This window comes from Carcharhinus amblyrhynchos, chromosome 13 (assembly GCF_965287045.1).
Source record: "Carcharhinus amblyrhynchos chromosome 13, sCarAmb.v2.hapA, whole genome shotgun sequence".
Taxonomy (NCBI): Eukaryota; Metazoa; Chordata; class Chondrichthyes; order Carcharhiniformes; family Carcharhinidae; genus Carcharhinus; species Carcharhinus amblyrhynchos.
In genome coordinates this window covers 76,678,937-76,701,283 of record NC_137336.1, presented here as the reverse complement: position 1 = coordinate 76,701,283, position 22,347 = coordinate 76,678,937, and the positions used below count along the sequence as shown (strand labels likewise).

General features: G+C 53.9%; 1 protein-coding gene across 1 annotated transcript; it reads left to right on the top strand.

Moving 5' to 3' along the window:
- Nucleotides 1-4,291: 4,291 nt before the first annotated feature.
- LOC145351601 (voltage-gated monoatomic cation channel TMEM109-like) lies at nt 4,292-21,198 on the top strand. Its single transcript, XM_080201185.1, has 3 exons — nt 4,292-4,481; nt 5,444-5,546; nt 20,303-21,198. Exons 1-3 carry the CDS (start codon nt 4,335-4,337, stop codon nt 20,686-20,688), a joined length of 636 nt encoding a protein of 211 aa, XP_080057311.1. The 5' UTR covers nt 4,292-4,334; the 3' UTR covers nt 20,689-21,198.
- Nucleotides 21,199-22,347: the final 1,149 nt, after the last annotated feature.

Below are 22,347 nucleotides of genomic sequence, written 5' to 3'. Positions count from 1 at the left end.
CCTGTAGTGTGGCCACCAGAACTGTACACAGTGCTCTAGCTGTGGCCTAACAAGTGTTCAATACAGCTTCATCATAGTCTCCCTGTTCTTATATTCTGTAAAAAGTCTGACAACACCAGGTTTTAATCCAACCGATTTATTTGATAGTAAACGCACAAGCTTTCGGGGTGAGTCCCTTCGTCAGGTCAGGGACTAACCCCGAAAGCTTGTGCGTTTACTATCAAATAAATCGGTTGGATTAAAACCTGGTGTTGTCAGACTTTTTACTGTGTTTACGCCAGTCCAACGCCAGCACACCCACATCATGACTTACATTCTGTGCCACAGCTGGTTAAGGCAGGCATACCCATACACCTTCTTAACTTACACCTTATCTACTGGTCCTGTTGCCTCCGGGGGGGGAGGCCAGTGGACACTCATCCCAGGGTCCCGTGGGTCCTCTGTACTTCCAAGCATCCTAGCTTCCAAATGGGAAGCTGAATTCTGCAACGCAGTCTGTTCTCCCATTGTGCGAGAAGTCCCAGCCCAATTCCGAATATCAGGGTGGCACAGTGGGTTAGCACTGCTGCTTCACAGCGCCAGGGACCTGGGTTCGATTCCCGGCTCGGGTCACTGTCTGTGCGGAGTCTGCACGTTCTCTCCCACGTATCTGTGAGGGTTTCCTCCGGGTGCCCCAGTTTCCTCCCGCAAAGATGTGCGAGTCAGGTGGATTGGCCACACTAAATTGCCCCTTAGTGTCAGGACGAGTAGGAGAGTAAAGATTATGGGGATAGGACCTGGGTGGGATTGTTGTTGGTACAGGCTCAATGGGCTGAATAGCCATTGTCGACGCTATGATTTTTCTACCATGGAAGTTTCTAATGGATTGGAGGAATATTAAAAAGGAATATCGACATCAATTTATTTTAACATGACAGAACCTGCCCCCTGCAATGTTTCAAAACCGAATAACAGTCATAAGCACATAAGAACATAAGAAATTGGAGCAGGAGTAGGCCATCTAGCCCTTCGAGCCTGCCCCGCCATTCAATAAGATCATGGCTGATCTGTCGTGGCTCAGTTCCACATTCCTGCCCTTTCCCCATAACCCTTAATCCTCTCTCTTATCAAAAACCCATCAACCCGCGTCTTAAAAATATTTGGCGAGGCAGCCTCCACCACTTCAACGGGCAGAGAATTCCAGAGATTCACCACCCTTTGAGTGAAGAAGTTCCTCCTCAACTCCGTTCTAAACCGCCCCCCCTTTATCTTGAGGCTGTGCCCCCTAGTCCTACTGCCCTTTCTGAGCAGGAAGAGTCTCTCCACCTCTATCCTATCCATCCCATTCATCATCTTATACGTCTCAATGAGATCTCCCCTCATTCTTCTAAACTCTAACGAGTACAAGCCTAGTGTATTCAGCCTCTCCTCATAGCTCAACCCCCTCAACTCCGGCATCAGCCTAGTAAACCTCCTCTGCACTCCCTCCAAGGCCAAAATATCCTTGCGTAAGTGGGGCAACCAAAACTGCACACAGTACTCCAGCTGCGGCCTCACTAATGCCCTATACAGCTGCAGCAAGACCTCCCTACTTTTATATTCAATCCCCCTCACTGTGAAGGCCAGCATCCCATTCGCCTTCCTGACCACCTGCTGCACCTGCAAGCTGGGTTTTTGCGACTCATGCACAAGGACCCCGAGGTCCCTCTGCACCTTCGCCTGCTGCAGTTTTTCGCCACGTAAGTAATAGTCCTTCCTACCATTATTCCTACCAAAGTGGACCACCTCACACTTGCCAACATTAAATTCCATTTGCCATTTCCTGGCCCATTCGCCCAGCCTATCTAGATCCTTCTGTAGACTCTCCACACCCTCCGCACAATTTGCCGTTCCCCCAATCTTGGTGTCATCAGCAAATTTCGACACCCTCCACTTGGTTCCCTCCTCCAGATCATCTATATAAATGGTAAAAAGCTGAGGCCCCAGCACTGACCCCTGGGGCACTCCACTAGTCACCAACCACCAATCCGAATAGCACCCGTTGACCCCCACTCTCTGCCTCCTATTTGACAACCAGTCCTCTATCCACGCTAACACCCTACCCCCAACTCCATGTCCCTCAACCTTCTGCAATAACCTCTTGTGAGGTACTTTGTCAAACGCCTTCTGAAAATCTAGAAAGACCACATCCACCGGCTCTCCTCTATCCACTGCCCTAGACACATAAGAACATAAGAACATAAGAAATAGGAGCAGGAGTAGGCCATCTGGCCCTTCGAGCCTGCCCCGCCATTCAATAAGATCATGGCTGATCTGTCGTGGCTTAGTTCCACATTCCCGCTTTCTCCCCATAACCCTTAATCCCCTCTCTTATCAAAAACCCATCAACCCTCTTCTTGAAAATATTTAGCGAGGCAGCCTCCACCACTTCAACGGGCAGAGAATTCCAGAGATTCACCACCCTTTGAGTGAAGAAGTTCCTCCTCAACTCCGTTCTAAAACGCCCCCCCCTTTATCTTGAGGCTGTGCCCCCTAGTCCTACTGTCCTTTCTGAGCGGGAAGAGTCTCTCCACCTCTATCCTATCCATCCCATTCATCATCTTATACGTCTCAATGAGATCTCCCCTCATTCTTCTAAACTCCAACGAGTACAAGCCTAGTTTATTCAGCCTCTCCTCATAGTTCAACCCCCTCAACTCCGGTATCAGCCTAGTAAACCTCCTCTGCACTCCCTCCAAGGCCAAAATATCTTTGTGCAGGTGCGGCGCCCAAAACTGCACACAGTACTCCAGCTGCGGCCTCACCAATGCCCTATACAGCTGCAGCAAGACCTCCCTACTTTTATATTCAATCCCCCTCGCTATGAAGGCCAGCATCCCATTTGCCTTCCTGACCACCTGCTGCACCTGCAAGCTGGGTTTTTGCGACTCATACACAAGGACCCCGAGGTCCCTCTGCACCGTCGCCTGCTGCAGTTTTTCACCACGCAAGTAATAATCCTTCCTACCATTATTCCTACCAAAGTGGACCACCTCGCACTTGCCAACATTAAATTCCATTTGCCATTTCCTGGCCCATTCGCCCAGCCTATCTAGATCCTTCTGCAGACTCTCCACACCCTCCGCACAATTTGCCGTTCCACCAATCTTGGTGTCATCAGCAAATTTCGACACCCTACACTCGGTTCCCTCCTCCAGATCATCTATATAAATGGTGAATAGCTGAGGCCCCAGCACCGACCCCTGGGGCACTCCACTAGTCACCATCCGCCAATCCGAACAGCACCCATTGACCCCCACTCTCTGCCTCCTATTCGACAACCAGTCCTCTATCCACGCTAACACCCTACCCCCAACTCCATGCCCCCTGACCTTCTGCAATAATAGATAGCAGCTTGATGGCTGGCACTGTTCAGATGGGCTGAAGGGTCTCTTTTAGGATAGCATGTTGCAGCTTCATAGGAGTTTGGTTAGGCTGCACTTAAGAATATTGCTTTCAATTCTGGTCTCCACGTTACTGGAAGAATGTGGGAGCTTTGGAGAGGGTGCAGAGGAGATTTACTAGGATGCTGCCTGGATTAGCGGGTATGAGCTATAAGGAGAGGCTGGATAAACTAGGGTTGCTTTCTCTGGAGCAGTGGAGGCTGAGGGGTGATAGAAATATGGAAGATGATGAGAGGTATAGATAAGGTGGAAAGGCAGAATCTTTTCCCCAGAGTTGAAATGTCTAAGACTCAGAGGCATGCACTTCAGGTGAGAGGGGAAAAGTTCAGAGGAGATATGAGAGGCAGGTTTTTATCCAGAGAATGCTCAGTGTCTGGAACGCACCAGGGTGGTGGTGGAGGCAGATAATAATAGGGGCATTTAAGGGGCTTTTAAATAAGCACATGAATATGCAAGAATTGGAGAAGTATGGAGCAAGGGCAGGCAGAAGGGATGAGTTTAATTTGGTGTCACGTTGGTTACAACAGTGTGGACCGAAGGGCCTGTTCCTGTGCTGTCCTGTTCTGTGTTTTGTGCTGTATGACTATCTTGAATCCATGCTGCTGGGCGGGAATGAAAAAACTCCAGTTAAACCCGTGGTACAAATGGACCCCAGACTTGTAGGAAGCAGGGATGAAAAGACCATTGCACTAGGAGAAGGTGGTAAATGGGTGAGCATGAGGTGAGGTCTACTGGCGATGGGGGGAATCGAACCAAAATCCCTCAAACTGGATCCTGCTCAGAGACGGAGGCAGTAACGCGGCGCCACAACAGGTGCATGCGCAGTGCTGTTTGGGCTACTGATACTTATCCCTGCAGCGGCTCCGCGGTGTTGGTGAAGTGGCAGCGACCCCGGTCTTGGGCTGCGGATTGATGGCGGCGGCGATGGAGTTCCTCCTCTGCCTCCTCCCGCCGCTGCTCCTCCCGCGGGGCTGTGTCGCCGAGGACCGGGACCGGGACCAGGACCGGCCTAATGTCTTCCGAACGGCGGTGGAGCTGTTACCGGGCGGAGCGGGAGAGGTGAAGCCCGGGTCCCGGGGGAGCAGGAAAGGCCCAGGCTTCAGGGAGGGAAACAGGCCGCAAACTCCCAGAGCGGGAACCGGCCGAGAGCGGGACTGTAATGTCTCCATTACACTGTCAGCGGGACTGTAATGTGCCAATTCCCTCTACTCAGTGGGACTGTAACTTCCCCATTGCCCTCCCGTTAGTGGGACTGTAACGTGCCCGTTACCCACCTGACATTGGGACCGTAACGTGCCCGTTACCCACTCGACATGGGGACCGTAACGTGCCCATTACCCACCTGACATTGGGACCGTAACGTGCCCGTTACCCACCCGACATTGAGACCGTAACGTGCCCGTTACCCACCCGACATTGGGACCGTAACGTGCCCGTTACCCACCCGACATTGGGACCGTAACGTGCCCGTTACCCACCCGACATTGGGACCGTAACGTGCCCATTACCCACCCGACATTGGGACCGTAACGTGCCCGTTACCCACCCGACATTGGGACCGTAACGTGCCCGTTACCCACCCGACATTGGGACCGTAACGTGCCCGTTGCCCTCCCGTCAGTGGGACCGTAACTTGCCTGTTACCCACCCAACATTGGGACCGTAACGTGCCCGTTACCCACCCGACATTGGGACCGTAACGTGCCTGCTGTCATCCTGTCAGTGGGACTGTAATGTGCCCATTGTCATCCCGTCAGCGGGACTGTAACATGCCCGTTACCCTCCTGTCAGTGGGACTGTAATGCACCCTCTGTGAACAGCTTTGTAATCTACCCTTTCTTCCTTTTTCACTGGGTCTGTAACGCATTCCACTCTCATTCTTTCTCAATCCAGTACCTGTCGGTTCTGTTCCCCGCTGTGCCTTCCTGTCTCTCGGTCGGGGACCCTCTCTTTTGGCTCTCTGCCACTCGTCTCCCCAGCATTGAGGCGATGTGACTCCTGTTTTGCGTTTCTAACTGTAGACGCTCCTGCGTTACTGGAAACTGGCGCTCAATGGAACCACAGCCATCACCAGCCTCTTCACTGACTCATGTTCTGACTTGTTGGATGTTTTGGGAATTGAAGGTAAGCAGTTTGTGTGGGGATTGATTGTGGGGTGGGGTGGGCTTGTGGGTGGGTAATTATTCATGGGGAGACCTTGTGGACTGGCAGCGCTGCTCCTGCTGTGTGCGGAGTGCTGACACTGAAATTGGTCACGAGGTGTGTACTTCCAGCTGTCCCACACAGCTGCCAATGGCGGAATGGGTACTGGGGTGATGGAGCACAGAGATTTCAGAGCGGCTGTGGGACTGGAGCAGGATCTGACCACATTGTTCCTTTCAACAGGAAAGTGCTGCAGTGGGATCCGCTCTGGTGCAGTGACGTGGGGTGGTAGTCTGGGGTCTCCCCCCATGCGGTGGTACTGTAGGTCGTCTCTCCCCCACCCCACCCCCCGGTGGGTTGGTACAGTGCCCCCCCCCACAGTGGCGTGGTACTGTGGGGCTCCCCCCCCATGGGATGGTACTGTGGAGTCCCATTTCCTCCGCGTCCCTCTCCCCCCCCAGGGCAGTACTCCCCGTGGGGTTTTAGAGTGGGGTCTCTCCCATGGGGTTATTCTGTTCTATGACTCCCCTTGAACCTTTTGCCCTTTTCAAACACAAGTAGAGACCTTCCTAAATCAGAATGACTCGTAAAAGGACGGAGCGACTTCTAAGCTCAAAAAACCGGAGGGTCACAGACAGTTGGATTTGATTCGATTTATTATCGTCACATGTATTAACGTACAATGAAAAGTATTGGTTTTTTCCGTACTATACAGACAAAGCATACCATTCATAGAGAAGGCAAGGAGAGAGTGCAGAATGTAGTGTTATAGACATAGCTAGGGGTGTAGAGAAAGATCAACTTAATGCGAGGGAGGTCCATTCAAAAGTCTGACAGCAGGAGGAGGGGGAGGTAAGGGGGGTTGGGGTTGGGGAGGGGGGAAGCAGGGGTGGGTGCGGGGGGGAGGCAGAGTGGGGGTGCGGGGGGGAGGCAGAGGAGGGGGGTACGGGGGGGGAGGCAGAGGAGGGGGGTGCGGGGGGAGGCAGAGTGGGGCTGCAGGGGGGAGGCAGAGTGGGGGTGCGGGGGGGAGGCAGAGGAGGGGGGTGCGGGGGGGAGGCAGAGGAGGGTGGTGCGGGGGGGAGGCAGAGGAGGGGGGTGCGGGGGGGAGGCAGAGTGGGGGTGCGGGGGGGAGGCAGAGGAGGGGGGTGCGGGGGGGAGGCAGAGGAGGGGGGTGCGGGGGGAGGCAGAGGAGGGGGGTGCGGGGGGAGGCAGAGGAGGGGGGTGCGGGGGGAGGCAGAGGAGGGGGGTGCGGGGGGAGGCAGAGGAGGGGGGTGCGGGGGGAGGCAGAGCAGGAGTGCGGGGGAGGGAGGGGGTGCGAGGGAGGGAGGAGGGGAGGGGAGGGAGGGAGGAGGGGAGGGGAGGGAGGGGGGTGCGGAGGGGGGAGGGAAGGGGGGAGGGAGGGGGGTGCGGAGGGGGGAGGGAGGGGGGTGCGGGGGGGGGGGGGAGGGGGAGGGGGGGGAGGGAGGGGGGTGCGGGGGAGGGAGGGAGGGGGGTGTGGGGAGGGAGGGGGGTGCGGGGGAGGGAGGGAGAGGGAGGGAGGGGGGTGCGGGGGAGGGAGAGAGGGGGGAGGGAGGGAGGGGGGTGCGAGGGAGGGAGGGGTTGCGGGGGAGGGAGGGAGGGGGTTGCGGGGGAGGGAGGGAGGGGGGTGCGGGGGAGGGAGGGAGGGGGGTGCGGGGGGGGAGGGGGGTGCGGGGGAGGGAGGGGGTGCGGGGGAGGGGGAGGGAGGGGGTGCGGGGGAGGGAGGGAGGGGGGTGCGGGGGAGGGAGGGAGGGGGGGGGTGCGGGGGAGGGAGGGAGGGGGGTGGCAGGGGGATGGTGGGGGGCTGCAGGTGGGGAGAGGGAGGGGGGGTGCGGGGGGATGGTGGAGGGGGGTGTAGGGGGATCTAGGAGTAGTGTTTAGGTACACAGATCATTAAAATGTCATGAGCAGATGCAAGAAAGATCAAATGGACTAACAGAATGTTAATCTATATGAGAGGAGGCAGTGGCATAGTGGGTATTATCACTGGGTTAGCAACCCGGAGGACCCAGGGTAATGAGTTCTGGGGACCCAAGTTCAAATCCTGCTACAGCAGATAAAAACCTGGAATTACTAATTTCAAAGCTGGCCATTGGCGAAAAACCCCATTTGGTTCACTCATAGCCTTTAGGGAAGGAAATCTGCTGTCCTTTAAGAACATAAGCACATAAGAAATAGGAGCAGGAGTAGGCCATCTAGCCCTTCGAGCCTGCCCCGCCATTCAATAAGATCATGGCTGATCTGTCGTGGCTCAGTTCCACTTTCCTGCCTTCTCCCCATAACCCTTAATCCCCTCTCTTATCAAAAACCCATCAACCCGCGTCTTAAAAATATTTAGCGAGGCAGCCTCCACCACTTCAACGGGCAGAGAATTCCAGAGATTCACCACCCTTTGAGTGAAGAAGTTCCTCCTCAACTCCGTTCTAAACCGCCCACCTTTTATCTTGAGGCTGTGCCCCCTAGTCCTACTGTCCTTTCTGAGCGGGAAGAGTCTCTCCACCTCTATCCTATCCATCCCATTCATCATCTTATACGTCTCAATGAGATTTCCCCTCATTTTTCTAAACTCTAACGAGTACAAGCCTAGTTTATTCAGCCTCTCCTCATAGCTCAACCCCCTCAACTCCGGTATCAGCCTAGTAAACCTCCTCTGCACTCCCTCCAAGGCCAAAATATCCTTGCGCAGGTGCGGCGCCCAAAACTGCACACAGTACTCTAGCTGCGGCCTCACCAATGCCCTATACAGCTGCAGCAAGACCTCCCTACTTTTATATTCAATCCCCCTCGCTATGAAGGCCAGCATCCCATTAGCCTTCCTGACCACCTGCTGCACCTGCGGACTGGGTTTTGGTCTGGCCTACATGAGACTGCAGACCAACAGAAATGTGGTTGACTCTCAAATTTCTCCCAGGGATGGGCAATAAATTCTGGCCCAGCTGGCGAGGCCAATATCCCATGAATGAATTTAAAAAGTGAATAGTGAAGGGTTCAGCGATGAAGTGAAGGGAGAAGTTTGTTCCCATGTTGCTTTGTACATGTGGCTAGAGATGGACCAATGGACATATATGGCAGAAATGACACATTAACTTAGGAAATACTTCATAAAGATAATTTTGAGCACTTGACTTTAACCATCTCCATACAAATCGACTGTAGGCGATGATGTTGAAGGTAGAAACTCAACATCAAATTCTGTGCACAGTATCCCTATGTCTACATGGGTTTCCTCCGGGTGCTCCAGTTTCCTCCCACAGTTCAAAGGTGTGCGGAGGTTGATTGGCCATGCTAAATTGAGCCTAGTGTCAGGGGATTAGCAGGGTAAATATAGTGTTACGGGAATAAAGCCTGGGTGGGATTGCGGTCAGTGCAATCTCGATGGACGGAGTCCTTTCCTGGTCTGGCCTACACCAGCCCTCTGCTGTGGCAATTCATAAAATCTCCAGAGGAGGCCATTCAGCCCCTCATATATGTACTGACTCTGACAGAGAGTAACTCCCCAATAATAAAGAAAAAAGAACAAAAACAGCCCGGGAAACAGGCCCTTCGGCCCAACGAGCCCACGCCGCCATTTTAACATTACCAGCCCCCCCTCCACCCATGACCCTTATCTATGCTTATGGCATTCCACATTGAAGGAAAACTAATTTAGGGACAATTTGTTACCTCCAGTCAGACTAATAGCACATCTTTGGGGTGTGGGAGGAAACCGGAGCACCCGGAGAAAACCCACGCAAGCACGGGGAGAATGCGCAAACTCCCACAGATACCGGCCCAAATCCATGTGTCTGCACAGCAGACAGTGATAGTCACTGAGCTGTCGTGTTGCCCAGCATCTGGTCCAGTTTAAGCACACACTAATGACATGAAGCACTAGGCTACTCTCGAACATCCAAGAACAGCCCTTGTACGACCCATGGCGTGTACGCCCCTCGTTGGACAACAAGGCGGACCAACTTAAACCTGTGAATTAAAAGAGTAAAACATTAGTATCATTCCACATCCTTATACATTACCAGGGACATCCCAATGCTAATGAACCTTATTTAAAACAATCTCCTATATCTTTCCATCTCCAACCCACTCATGTGCCTGTCTAAGTTACTCTGAAACAACTCCAGCATGCTTGCCTCCACCACCTTGCTTGGCAGAGCATTCCATACCCCCACTACCCTCTGTGTGAAAAACCTCCCTCTAATATCTGTGTTGTACCGCTCCCCCCTCACCCTAAGCCCGTGGCCCCTCATACTGTGTGTTTCTAACATAGGAAATAGCTTACAAAGAACAAAAACAGCCCGGGAAACAGGCCCTTCGGCCCAACGAGCCTGCGCCACCATTTTAACATTACCAGTACCCCCCTCCACCCATGACCCTTATCTATGCTTATGGCATTCCACATTGAGGGGAAACTAATTTAGGGACAATTTATTTCCTCCAGTCAGACTAATAGCACATCTTTGGGGTGTGGGAGGAAACCGGAGCACCCGGAGAAAACCCACGCAAGCACGGGGAGAATGCGCAAACTCCCACAGACACAGGCCCAAATCCATGTGTCTGCACAGCAAACAGTGATAGTCACTGAGCTGTCGTCTTGCCCAGTATCTGGTCCAGTTTAAGCACACACTAACGACAATGAAGCACTAGGCCACTCTCGAACACCCAAGAGCAGCCCTTGTACGACCCATTGCGTGTATGCCCCTCGTTGGACAACAAGGCGGACCGACTTAAAACCTGTGAATTACCACTGTTTACTCTATCTATACCCTTCATAGTCTTATATATCTCTATTAGATCCCCCCTCAGTCGCTGTCTTTCAAGGGAAAACAACCCTAATTTGCTCAATCTTTCTTCATAACCCAGTCCTTCCATACCAGGCAACATCCTGGTAAACCTCCTCTGCACTCTCTCCAGAGTCTCCACGTCCTTCCGGTAGTAAGGCGACCAGAACTGGACGCAGTACTCCAAATGCGGCCAAACCAACGTTCTGTACAACTGCAACATTAGACTCCAGCTCTTATATTCAATACCCCTTCCTATAACGGCTAACATACCATAAGCTTTCTTCACAACCTTCTCCACTTGTACCGCCACCTTCAAAGACCTGTGCACTTGCATCCCCAGGTCCCGCTGTGTTTCTATACTCTTTATAGCCTTACCCTTTATCATTATAACTCCCCCCTACATTATTCCGGCCAAAATGCGTCACTTCACATTTATCAGGATGAAACTCCATTTGCCGTATATCTGCCCAATCAACCAGCCTCAATATCCCGTTGTATTGCCAGACACTGCTCCTCACTGCCCGCCAATCCAGCCATCTTAGTGTCATCTGCAAATTTGCTGATCACACCACCTACTCCCTCTTCCAAATCATTTATATATACTACAAAGAGGTCTCAGTACTGAGCCCTGCAGCACACCACTAGTGACAGACCTCCAGCTAGAAAAGGACCCCTCCACTACTACTCTCTGTCTCCTCTTAGCAAGCCAGTTCTCTACCCATCTAGATACCTGGCCTTGTATCCCATGAGCCTTTATCTTTTCAACCAACCTACCATGAGGGACTTTGTCAAACGCCTTACTGAAATCCATATAGACAACATCAACGGCTCGTCCTTCGTCAACCGTTTTTGTCACTGCCTCAAAAAATTCTACCAGATTCGTAAGGCAAGGCTTTCCCTTTACAAAGCCATGCTGCGTATCCTTACCCAGATCGCAACGCTCTAAGTGCTCATACATCCTATCCCTAAGGATCCTCTCCATCAACTTGCCTACCACTGACGTCAAACTCGCCAGCCTATAGTTACCAGGGTTATCACTCCTACCTTTTTTAAACAACGGTACCACGTTCGCTATCCTCCAGTGCTCTGGGACCTCACCTGTGTCCAAAGAAGAGACAAAGATTTGCGTCAGAGGCCCAGCAATCTCATCTCTCGCCTCCCTAAGCAGCCTAGAGTAAATGCCATCGGGCCCCGGACATTTATCAGTTTTAATGCTACCTAAAAGCCCTAACACTTCCTACCTCATAATGGATAGTTCCTTCAAATGGTCTACAGCTCCCTCGAAGACTGTACCAGACATCAAGCCCCTCTCCTTCATGAATACGGACGCAAAGTATTCATTCAGGATCTCCCCCATTCCCTCGGACTCTAAGCACAATTCCCCTCCTCTGTCCCTGAGAGGACTGATTTTTGCCCTCCTAACTCCCCTTTTGAGATCCCTCCTACTCTCTCTGTACTCCTCCACCGCGCTCTCTGTTCCCAGTTGCTTAGACCTAACATACGCCTCTCATTTGTTCCTGACCAAGTCCTCAATATCTCTAGTAATCCACGGCTTTCTAATCCTACCTTTCCCATCCTTCCTCTTAACTGGCACATGTCTTTAAGAACATAAGAAATAGGAGCAGGAGTAGGCCATCTGGCCCTTCGAGCCTGCCCCGCCATTCAATAAGATCATGGCTGATCTGTCGTGGCTCAGTTCCACATTCCCGCCCTCTCCCCGTAACCCTTAATCCCCTCTCTTATCAAAAACCCATCAACCCGTGACTTAAAAATATTTAGCGAGGCAGCCTCCACCACTTCAACGGGCAGAGAATTCCAGAGATTCACCACCCTTTGAGTGAAGAAGTTCCTCCTCAACTCCGTTCTAAACCGCCCCCCCTTTATCTTGAGGCTGTGCCCCCTAGTCCTACTGTCCTTTCTGAGTGGGAAGAGTCTCTCCACCTCTATCCTATCCATCCCATTCATCATCTTATACGTCTCAATGAGATCTCCCCTCATTCTTCTAAACTCTAACTTTCCTGCACCCATTTCAGTTTTCCCTTGAAAGATTCCCACATGCCTAACGTGGACTTGCCCTCCAACAGCCTATCCCAGTCGGTATCCCTAAGCTAATTGCCCTAACCTACACTAAGGGAAAATTTAGCATGTCTAATGCACCTGGACTGTGGGGAGGAAACTGGAGCACTTGGAGGAAATGCACGCAGCCACGGGGAAAACGTACAGATTGCGCACAGACAGTGACCGAAACCGGGAATCGAACCTGGGTCCCTGGCGCAGTGAGGCAGCAGCACTAACCACTGTGCTTCAGGAGAGTGCAGAGTTCTAATTCCTCAACCCACTGACCAACTTTCTCTCAGCTGCTGCAGTTCTGCTTTCCGCCAGCATGCGGCAGTGTTGCTTCACCACGGGACAGTGTCTGTGGGCAGGAACAGCCAGACTTTTATAACAGTTCATTCAAGTACATTACAATCCAAAATACATTATAATTTCACAGTACAGTCGCAAATAATTCCATCCTAATGAGAATGGAGTCCATTGTAAATTGTCTCTAGGCCTTCCGGAGCTAGGTTTTCCGGAGTCACGCCTTCCGGGGCTAGGTTTTCCGGAGTCAGGCCTTCCGGAGTCGGGCCTTCCGGAGCTAGGTTTTCCGGAGTCGGGCCTTCCGGGGCTAGGTTTTCCGGAGTCGGGCCTTCCGGGGCTAGGTTTTCCGGAGTCGGGCCTTCCGGGGCTAGGTTTTCCGGAGTCGGGCCTTCCGGGGCTAGGTTTTCCGGAGTCGGGCCTTCCGGGGCTAGGTTTTCCGGAGTCGGGCCTTCCGGGGCTAGGTTTTCCGGAGTCGGGCCTTCCGGGGCTAGGTTTTCCGGAGTCGGGCCTTCCGGGGCTAGGTTTTCTGGAGTTGGGCCTTCCGGGGCTAGGTTTTCCGGAGTCGGGCCTTCCGGGGCTAGGTTTTCCGGAGTCGGGCATTCCGGAGTCGGGCCTTCCGGGGCTAGGTTTTCCGGAGTCGGGCATTCCGGAGTCGGGCCTTCCGGGGCTAGGTTTTCTGGAGTCGGGCCTTCCGGGGCTAGGTTTTCCGGAGTCGGGCCTTCCGGGGCTAGGTTTTCCGGAGTCGGGCCTTCCGGGGCTAGGTTTTCCGGAGTCGGGCCTTCCGGGGCTAGGTTTTCCGGAGTCGGGCCTTCCGGGGCTAGGTTTTCCGCAGTCGGGCCTTCCGGGGCTAGGTTTTCCGCAGTCGGGCCTTCCGGGGCTAGGTTTTCCGGAGTCGGGCCTTCCGGGGCTAGGTTTTCCGCAGTCGGGCCTTCCGGGGCTAGGTTTTCCGGAGTTGGGCCTTCCGGGGCTAGGTTTTCCGGAGTTGGGCCTTCCGGGGCTAGGTTTTCCGGAGTTGGGCCTTCCGGGGCTAGGTTTTCTGGAGCAGGGCCTTCCGGGGCTAGGTTTTCCGGAGTCGGGCCTTCCGGGGCTAGGTTTTCCGGAGTCGGGCCTTCCGGGGCTAGGTTTTCCGGAGTCGGGCCTTCCGGGGCTAGGTTTTCTGGAGTTGGGCCTTCCGGGGCTAGGTTTTCCGGAGTCGGGCCTTCCGGGGCTAGGTTTTCTGGAGTTGGGCCTTCCGGGGCTAGGTTTTCTGGAGTTGGGCCTTCCGGGGCTAGGTTTTCCGGAGTTGGGCCTTCCGGGGCTAGGTTTTCCGGAGTTGGGCCTTCCGGGGCTAGGTTTTCCGGAGTTGGGCCTTCCGGGGCTAGGTTTTCCGGAGTCGGGCCTTCCGGGGCTAGGTTTTCCGGAGTCGGGCCTTCCGGGGCTAGGTTTTCCGGAGTCGGGCCTTCCGGGGCTAGGTTTTCTGGAGCTGGGCCTTCCGGGGCTAGGTTTTCCGGAGTCGGGCCTTCCGGGGCTAGGTTTTCCGCAGTCTGGCATTCCAGAGTCGGGCCTTCCGGGGCTAGGTTTTCCGGAGTCGCGCCTTCCGCAGTTGGGCCTTCCGGGGCTAGGTTTTCTGGAGCAGGGCCTTCCGGGGCTAGGTTTTCCGCAGTCTGGCATTCCAGAGTCGGGCCTTCCGGGGCTAGGTTTTCCGGAGTCGCGCCTTCCGCAGTTGGGCCTTCCGGGGCTAGGTTTTCCGGAGTCGGGTCTTCCGGGGCTAGGTTTTCCGGAGTCGGGCCTTCCGGGGCTAGGTTTTCCGGAGTCGGGCCTTCCGGGGCTAGGTTTTCCGGAGTCGGGCCTTCCGGGGCTAGGTTTTCCGGAGTCGGGCCTTCCGGGGCTAGGTTTTCCGGAGTCGGGCCTTCCGGGGCTAGGTTTTCCGGAGTCGCGCCTTCCGCAGTCGGGTCTTCCGGGGCTAGGTTTTCCGGAGTCGGGCCTTCCGGGGCTAGGTTTTCTGGAGCAGGGCCTTCCGGGGCTAGGTTTTCCGGAGTCGGGCCTTCCGGGGCTAGGTTTTCCGGAGTCGCGCCTTCCGCAGTCGGGCCTTCCGGGGCTAGGTTTTCCGGAGTCGGGTCTTCCGGGGCTAGGTTTTCCGGAGTTGGGCCTTCCGGGGCTAGGTTTTCCGGAGTCGGGCCTTCCGGGGCTAGGTTTTCTGGAGTCGGGCCTTCCGGGGCTAGGTTTTCCGGAGTCGGGTCTTCCGGGGCTAGGTTTTCCGGAGTTGGGCCTTCCGGGGCTAGGTTTTCCGGAGTTGGGCCTTCCGGGGCTAGGTTTTCTGGAGTCGGGCCTTCCGGGGCTAGGTTTTCTGGAGTCGGGCCTTCCGGGGCTGGGCCTATCAGGGTAACAAACAAGTCATCCAGACACATTACAATCAGAGCAAACACAATATCAGCAACTAATATTCCTTCCCTAACACAGTCGCAAACAACTCCATCCAAATGAAAGTGAAAGCCGTTGTAAATTATCTGTAACCTTCTGGGGTTTTGCCTCCAGAGGTTTCCCGGGGCTATGCCTACCCAGCCAGAGTCGATAGCAGCTCCGGAGAGTGTACTGACAGTTCACACCAGGCTGTCTACGGATTGACAGCTTTAACACGAGCTCGCCTGATGAAAGTATCTCCGATGGGTAAATCGGAATGCTCATTCCCAGTGACAGAGGGAGGTATGGAAGGGATCTGATCAAAGGCTTGCTCAAAGGGGAAGGTTTGAAAGACTGTCTTCACGGAGCAAGGAGGGAGTGTTGGAGAGGGAATTCCAGCGTTTGGGCCCGGACAGGTCAAGGCATGAAACTGGAGCGATGGAAATCTGAGTGGAGCAGGTTACAGAGATAGGGAGGGTGTGTAGGGGCTGGAGGAGGTTACAGAGATAGGGAGGGGGTGTAGGGGCTGGAGGAGGTTACAGAGATAGGGAGGGGTGTAGGGGCTGGTGCAGGTTACAGAGATAGGGAGGGGTGTAGGGGCTGGTGCAGGTTACAGAGATAGGGAGGGGTGTAGGGGCTGGAGGAGGTTACAGAGATAGGGAGGGGTGTAGGGGCTGGTGCAGGTTACAGAGATAGGGAGGGGGTGTAGGGGCTGGAGGAGGTTACAGAGATAGGGAGGGGTGTAGGGGCTGGAGGAGGTTACAGAGATAGGGAGGGGTGTAGGGGCTGGTGCAGGTTACAGAGATAGGGAGGGGTGTAGGGGCTGGAGGAGGTTACAGAGATAGGGAGGGGTGTAGGGGCTGGAGCAGGTTACAGAGATAGGGAGGGGTGTAGGGGCTGGAGGAGGTTACAGAGATAGGGAGGGGGTGTAGGGGCTGGAGGAGGTTACAGAGATAGGGAGGGGTGTAGGGGCTGGAGGAGGTTACAGAGATAGGGAGGGGTGTAGGGGCTGGAGGAGGTTACAGAGATAGGGAGGGGTGTAGGGGCTGGAGGAGGTTACAGAGATAGGGAGGGGGTGTAGGGGCTGGAGGAGGTTACAGAGATAGGGAGGGGGTGTAGGGGCTGGAGGAGGTTACAGAGATAGGGAGGGGTGTAGGGGCTGGAGGAGGTTACAGAGATAGGGGGTGTAGGGGCTGGAAGAGGTTACAGAGATAGGGAGGGGGTGTAGGGGCTGGAGGAGGTTACAGAGATAGGGAGGGGTATAGGGGCTGGAGGAGGTTACAGAGATAGGGAGGGGGTGTAGGGGCTGGAGCAGGTTACAGAGATAGGGAGGGGTGTAGGGGCTGGAAGAGGTTACAGAGATAGGGAGGGGGTGTAGGGGCTGGAGGAGGTTACAGAGATAGGGAGGGGTGTAGGAGCTGGAGCAGGTTACAGAGATAGGGAGGGGTGTAGGGGCTAGAGGAGGTTAGAGATAGGAAGCAGTGTTGGGGCTGGAGGAGGTTACAGAGATAGGGAGGGGTGTAGGGGCTGGAGCAGGCTACAGAGATAGGGAGGGGTGTAGGGGCTGGAGCAGGTTACAGAGATAGAGAAGGGTGTAGGGGTTGGAGAAGGTTACAGAGATAGGGAGGGGTGTAGGGGCTGGAGCAGGTTACAGAGATAGGGAGGGGGTGTAGGGGCTGGAGGAGGTTACAGAGATAGGGAGGGGTGTAGGGGTTGGAGGAGGTTACAGAGATAGGGAGGGGTGTGGGGGCTGGTGCAGGTTACAGAGATAGGAAGGGGTGTAGGGGCTGGAGCAGGTTACAGAGATAGGGAGGGGTGTAGGGGCTGGTGCAGGTTACAGATAGGGACGGGTGTAGGGGCTGGTGCAGGTTACAGAGATAGGGAGGGGTGTAGGGGCTGGAGCAGGTTACAGAGATAGGGAGGGGTGTAGGGGCTGGTGCAGGTTACAGAGATAGGGAGGGGTGTAGGGGCTGGAGCAGGTTACAGAGATAGGGAGGGGGTGTAGGGGCTGGAGCAGGTTACAGAGATAGGGAGGGGTGTAGGGGCTGGTGCAGGTTACAGAGATAGGGAGGGGTGTAGGGTCTGGAGCAGGTTACAGAGATAGGGAGGGGTGTAGGGGCTGGTGCAGGTTACAGAGATAGGGAGGGGTGTAGGGGCTGGAGCAGGTTACAGAGATAGGGAGGGGTGTAGGGGCTGGTGCAGGTTACAGAGATAGGGAGGGGTGTAGGGGCTGGAGCAGGTTACAGAGATAGGGAGGGGTGTAGGGGCTGGAGGAGGTTACAGAGATAGGGAGGGGTGTAGGGGCTGGAGGAGGTTACAGAGATAGGGAGGGGTGTAGGGGCTGGAGGAGGTTACAGAGATAGGGAGCAGTGATGAGTCAGAACGTGGTTGCGATGACTGACAGGGTTTGCTGAGAGTCGGGACTGCGAGTGTCGCGGGGTGGGGGGTGGGAGTTGTGGGGAGGCATGGTGAATGGAAATTTGGCCAAGAGTGGGTTTAAATAAACAGGAGTGATCAGCCTGTGAAATGTAGAAAGCTGGCAGTGAGTTAGGGAGCGGCTGACTCGGGAATGACCTATCCTGGGTTATTTACAGACTTCCAACAGTTCTGTAATTGCGAGGTTTCCCTTGGGTCTATAAAAAGGAAAGGTAAAATAATATTTGGGTTTTGAACAGACTAAACAGACTATCCGTTCCACTGCATTTACCTCAGAAATCCTGCTCCGCTCACAGTATGACTCACTTTACAGTGCCCAATATCCCCTTCTGCCTGGCACCAAGCCCCGCTAACCTATCCACCTGCCACTCCTCCACCTCCTCACCACCCCTGTCCTCAGTGACTGACATCTGCACAAGTCACAGTTTACCTCCCTCACCAGCCCTGTTACCCCTCAGATCTCTCTCTCTTTTTCTTTCTATCTATCTATCTTCGAGCACTCACTCTCTTTGGGTCAGTGCTGAGGGAGTGCTGCACTGTCGGAGGGTCACTGCTGAGGGAGTGCTGCACTGTCGGAGGGTCAGTGCTGAGGGAGTGCTGCACTGTCGGAGGGTCAGTGCTGAGGGAGTGCTGCACTGTCGGAGGGTCAGTGCTGAGGGAGTGCTGCACTGTCGGAGGGTCAGTGCTGAGGGAGTGCTGCACTGTCGGAGGGTCAGTGCTGAGGGAGTGCTGCACTGTCGGAGGGTCAGTGCTGAGGGAGTGCTGCACTGTCGGAGGGTCACTGCTGAGGGAGTGCTGCACTGTCGGAGGGTCACTGCTGAGGGAGTGCTGCACTGTCAGAGGGTCACTGCTGAGGGAGTGCTGCACTGTCGGAGGGTCACTGCTGAGGGAGTGCTGCACTGTCGGAGGGTCACTGCTGAGGGAGTGCTGCACTGTCGGAGGGTCAGTGCTGAGGGAGCGCTGCACTGTCCGGTGGGGGGGTTGGGGGTGGGGAGCGGCGGCGCTGAGGCAGCGCTGCACTATTACTGTTGAAATGAGATATTAAACTCATTTGTCCTGGTTTGTGGTTTAGTTGATTTGAGTGTACAGAACCAGCTAATTGGGGGCAATATTTCCCCATGTCATCAGATTGTTGTCAACATTGGTAAATTCTTAAATGGTTCATATCTCAGTTAAAATATAGAAAGCAATATCTGGGAGGATAGTTGTTTAGATGCTGGGCGCTGTAGGAGATTGTGTGCTTGGAGCAGTGTTTTTGAAAAGCCAGACAGTGGAAGGAGATTGTTGCTTTGGAGAATGTGCGATCGCGAGAGCTTTAGTGTCTGTACTGAGGTTTATGTCTCAGCTGCTGCTGGAACCCTGTGATTCCTGCCTCAGGATGTAACTATTCCAACTGTGGTGGCACAGTGGTTAGCACTGCTGCCTCACAGCGCCAGGGGCCTGGGTTCAATTCCCAGCCTTGGGTCACTGTCTGTGTGGAGTCTGCACATTCTCCCCGTGTCTACAAGGCTTTCCTCCGGATGCTCTGGTTTCCTCCCATGGTCTGAAAGACATGCTGGTTAAGTGCATTTACCGTGCTAAATTATTCTTCCGTGTACCTGAACAGTGAGGAGACTTCCACAGTAACTTCATTGCAGCATTAATGTCAGCCGACTTGTGAAACTAACAAATAAACTTTAAAACAAAACTTTGCTTCCAGCTGGCTTTGTACATTCTCCCCTCTTTTTTTTTGGAATGATGTGGAGATGCCGGCTTTGGACTGGGGTGGGCACAGTCAGAAGTTTCACAACACCAGGTTGAAGTCCAAAAGTTTATCTGGAATCGGGAGCTTTCAGAGTGCTGTTCCCTTCCTCACTGGATGAAGGGCCTGATGAAGGGGCAGCGCTCCCAAAGTTATTGATTCCAAATAAACCTGTCGGGCTTTAACCTAGTGCTGTGAGACTTCTTACTGTGCTCTTTTTGGAAGCAAAGTCACCCAAAACTCTGCTGACCTAAGTCCTAACTCTCAGCAAGTCCCAATCCTCTAACACACTGCCACCCAGCCCTGCACTCACTGGCACACACTGGCTTCAGATCAAATGATGTCTTAATTGTAAAATTCTCATACTTGCTTTGCAAATCTTTCCATGGCGTGCTGTTTAAGGATCTTTGGTGAATTGCTACAGTGCATCTTATAGTTGTACACTCTGCTGCTACTGATCCTTGGTGCTGGAGGGAGTGGATGTTTGTAGATGTGGTGCCAATCAAGGGGGCTGCTTTGTGCTGGATGATGCCAAGCTTTTTGAGTGTTGTTGGAGCTGCACCTATCCAGGCATGGGGAGTATTCCAGCACACTCCTGACTTGTGCCTCTGGGATCAGGACCCATTCCTTTTCTCAGATAGTGGTCAGAGTCTGGGACGAGGTGTCTCTCTCTGGGGTAACCGAGGGGACTAACATTGATGTGGAGATGCTGGCATTGGACTGGGGTGATCACAGTAAGTAGTCTCACAACACCAGGTTAAAGTCCGACAGGATTATTTGGTAGCACGAGCTTTCAGAGCACTGTTCCTTCCTCAGCTGATTGAAAGCTTCAAAAGGAGCTTAGACCAGTAGGTGATGGGAAGTGAGGCAGATGGTGTGGGGGTGTGTGTGTCGGGCTGTCTGTTGGGGGGGGTGTGTGTGTGTGTGTCCGGGGTGTGTGTGTGTGTGTGTGGTGGTTTTCTTTTCTCCCTGTGGGTTCCTGTCAGCGCCGCTCTCTCTCTCTCTCTCTCTCTCTTTCCCTGCAGGTGGGGAGTTGGGGACGGACCGCGAGGCTTTGGTGGGGGCCTTGGCCTGGGTTCTGGCAACCCTGCTGATCTATCTCGCCCTGTCTGCTGCCCTGCGTCTCCTGGGTTACCTGGTTGGCCGTCTCCTCTGGCTGGTCAAGCTGGGCCTCTTCTTGACAGCCGCTGCCTACGTGGTGACCACCTGCGAGGACGAGAAGCGGAGGAACTCCCTGCTCCTGGGCCTGGGGCTCCTCTACCTGCTGCTGAGCAGGGTGTGTCTGCCAGCCCCGGGGGGCTGCTGGGGGGCTGAGCAGAGGCAACATCAGCTGGAGAAGAAGATCAGCTCTCTGGAGCAGCAGTTATCTGACATGGAGGACAGGCTCCAGCGCAGGAACCTGTACAACTAGGCTGAGCAGAGTGACACAGAGACCTGACACCCGAACACACCAGCCCAGCCGTGGAAAGCTGCTTCCCCCACACACTCACACATCACAATTAATTGATCCCTCTTCCCAATCTGCAGGTCAACGAGACAAAACAAAATAAACTCGGGAGGGAATTTATTTTGCCCAGAACTGTGGGGCCACCAGCCCCAATCCAGGTGGTATTCCCTGAGGGGACAGAGAGCTTGCTGTGTGCTCCCGATCAGCATCTACATTGTGCCAAGATCACTGACAATCGCCTGGACTATCTGATTGGAACATTGCTGGAAACTGAGACATGTTACCGGGGCTTCTCCCCACACCCAACTTTCTCCCCCCTTTTCTTCCCCCTTATCTTCCCCCCACAACATGCCAGCCTCAGGACAAACACAAGAATGCCAAATGTGGAACATAGAACATAGAACATTACAGCGCAGAACAGGCCCTTCGGCCCACGATGTTGCGCTGACCAGTTACAAAACAATGACCCACTAACCTAAACCAATCCCTTTTCGTCCATAAACCTATCCACGGATCTCTTAAACGCCCCCAAACTAGGCGCATTTACAACTGCAGCAGGCAGGGCATTCCAATCCCTCACCACCCTCTGGGTAAAGAACCTACCCCTGACATCTGTCCTATAACTACCCCCCCTTAGTTTAAAGCCATGCCCCCTCGTGCTAGATTTTTCCATCAGAGGAAAAAGGCTAACACTATCCACCCTATCTAAACCTCTAATCATCTTATATGTTTCAATAAGATCCCCTCTTAGCCGCCTTCTTTCCAGCGAAAACAACCCCAAATCCCTCAGCCTCTCCTCATAGGACCTCCCCTCCATACCAGGCAACATCCTGGTAAACCTCCTCTGCACCCTCTCCAAAGCCTCCACATCCTTCCTGTAATGTGGGGACCAGAACTGCACACAATACTCCAAGTGCGGCTGCACCAGAGTTGTGTACAGTTGCAACATAACGCTACGACTCCTAAATTCAATCCCCCTACCAATAAACGCCAAGACACTGTATGCCTTCTTAACAACCTTATCTACTTGATTCCCAACTTTCAGGGATCTATGTACACATACACCTAGATCCCTCTGCTCCTCCACACTATTCAAAGTCTTCCCGTTAGCCCTATACTCAACACATCTGTTATTCCTACCAAAGTGAATTACCTCACATTTCTCTGCATTAAACTCCATCCGCCACCTCTCGGCCCAGCTCTGCAACCTGTCTAAGTCTTCCTGCAAACTATGACACCCTTCCTCACTATCTACCACACCTCCGACTTTGGTGTCATCAGCAAATTTACTGATCCACCCAACTATACCCTCATCCAGATCATTAATAAAAATCACAAACAGCAGTGGCCCCAACACAGATCCCTGAGGCACACCACTTGTAACCGAACTCCATGATGAATATTTACCGTCAACCACTACCCTCTGTCTCCTATCCGCTAGCCAATTCCTAATCCAGTTCCCTAGATCACCCCCAATCCCATACATCTGCATTTTGTGCAGAAGCCTACCATGGTGAACCTTATCAAACGCCTTACTAAAATCCATATACACCACGTCCACTGCCTTACCCCCATCCACCTCTTTGGTCACTTTCTCAAAAAACTCAATAAGGTTAGTAAGGC

Bases quoted from the DNA above. Each gene is read 5' to 3' on its own strand.
- LOC145351601 (XM_080201185.1), top strand. From the start codon at position 4,335: ATGGCGGCGGCGATGGAGTTCCTCCTCTGCCTCCTCCCGCCGCTGCTC. The intron at 4,482-5,443 runs GTGAAGCCCGGG...TTCTAACTGTAG, and splicing joins TACCGGGCGGAGCGGGAGAG to ACGCTCCTGCGTTACTGGAA. The intron at 5,547-20,302 runs GTAAGCAGTTTG...CTTTCCCTGCAG, and splicing joins GGATGTTTTGGGAATTGAAG to GTGGGGAGTTGGGGACGGAC.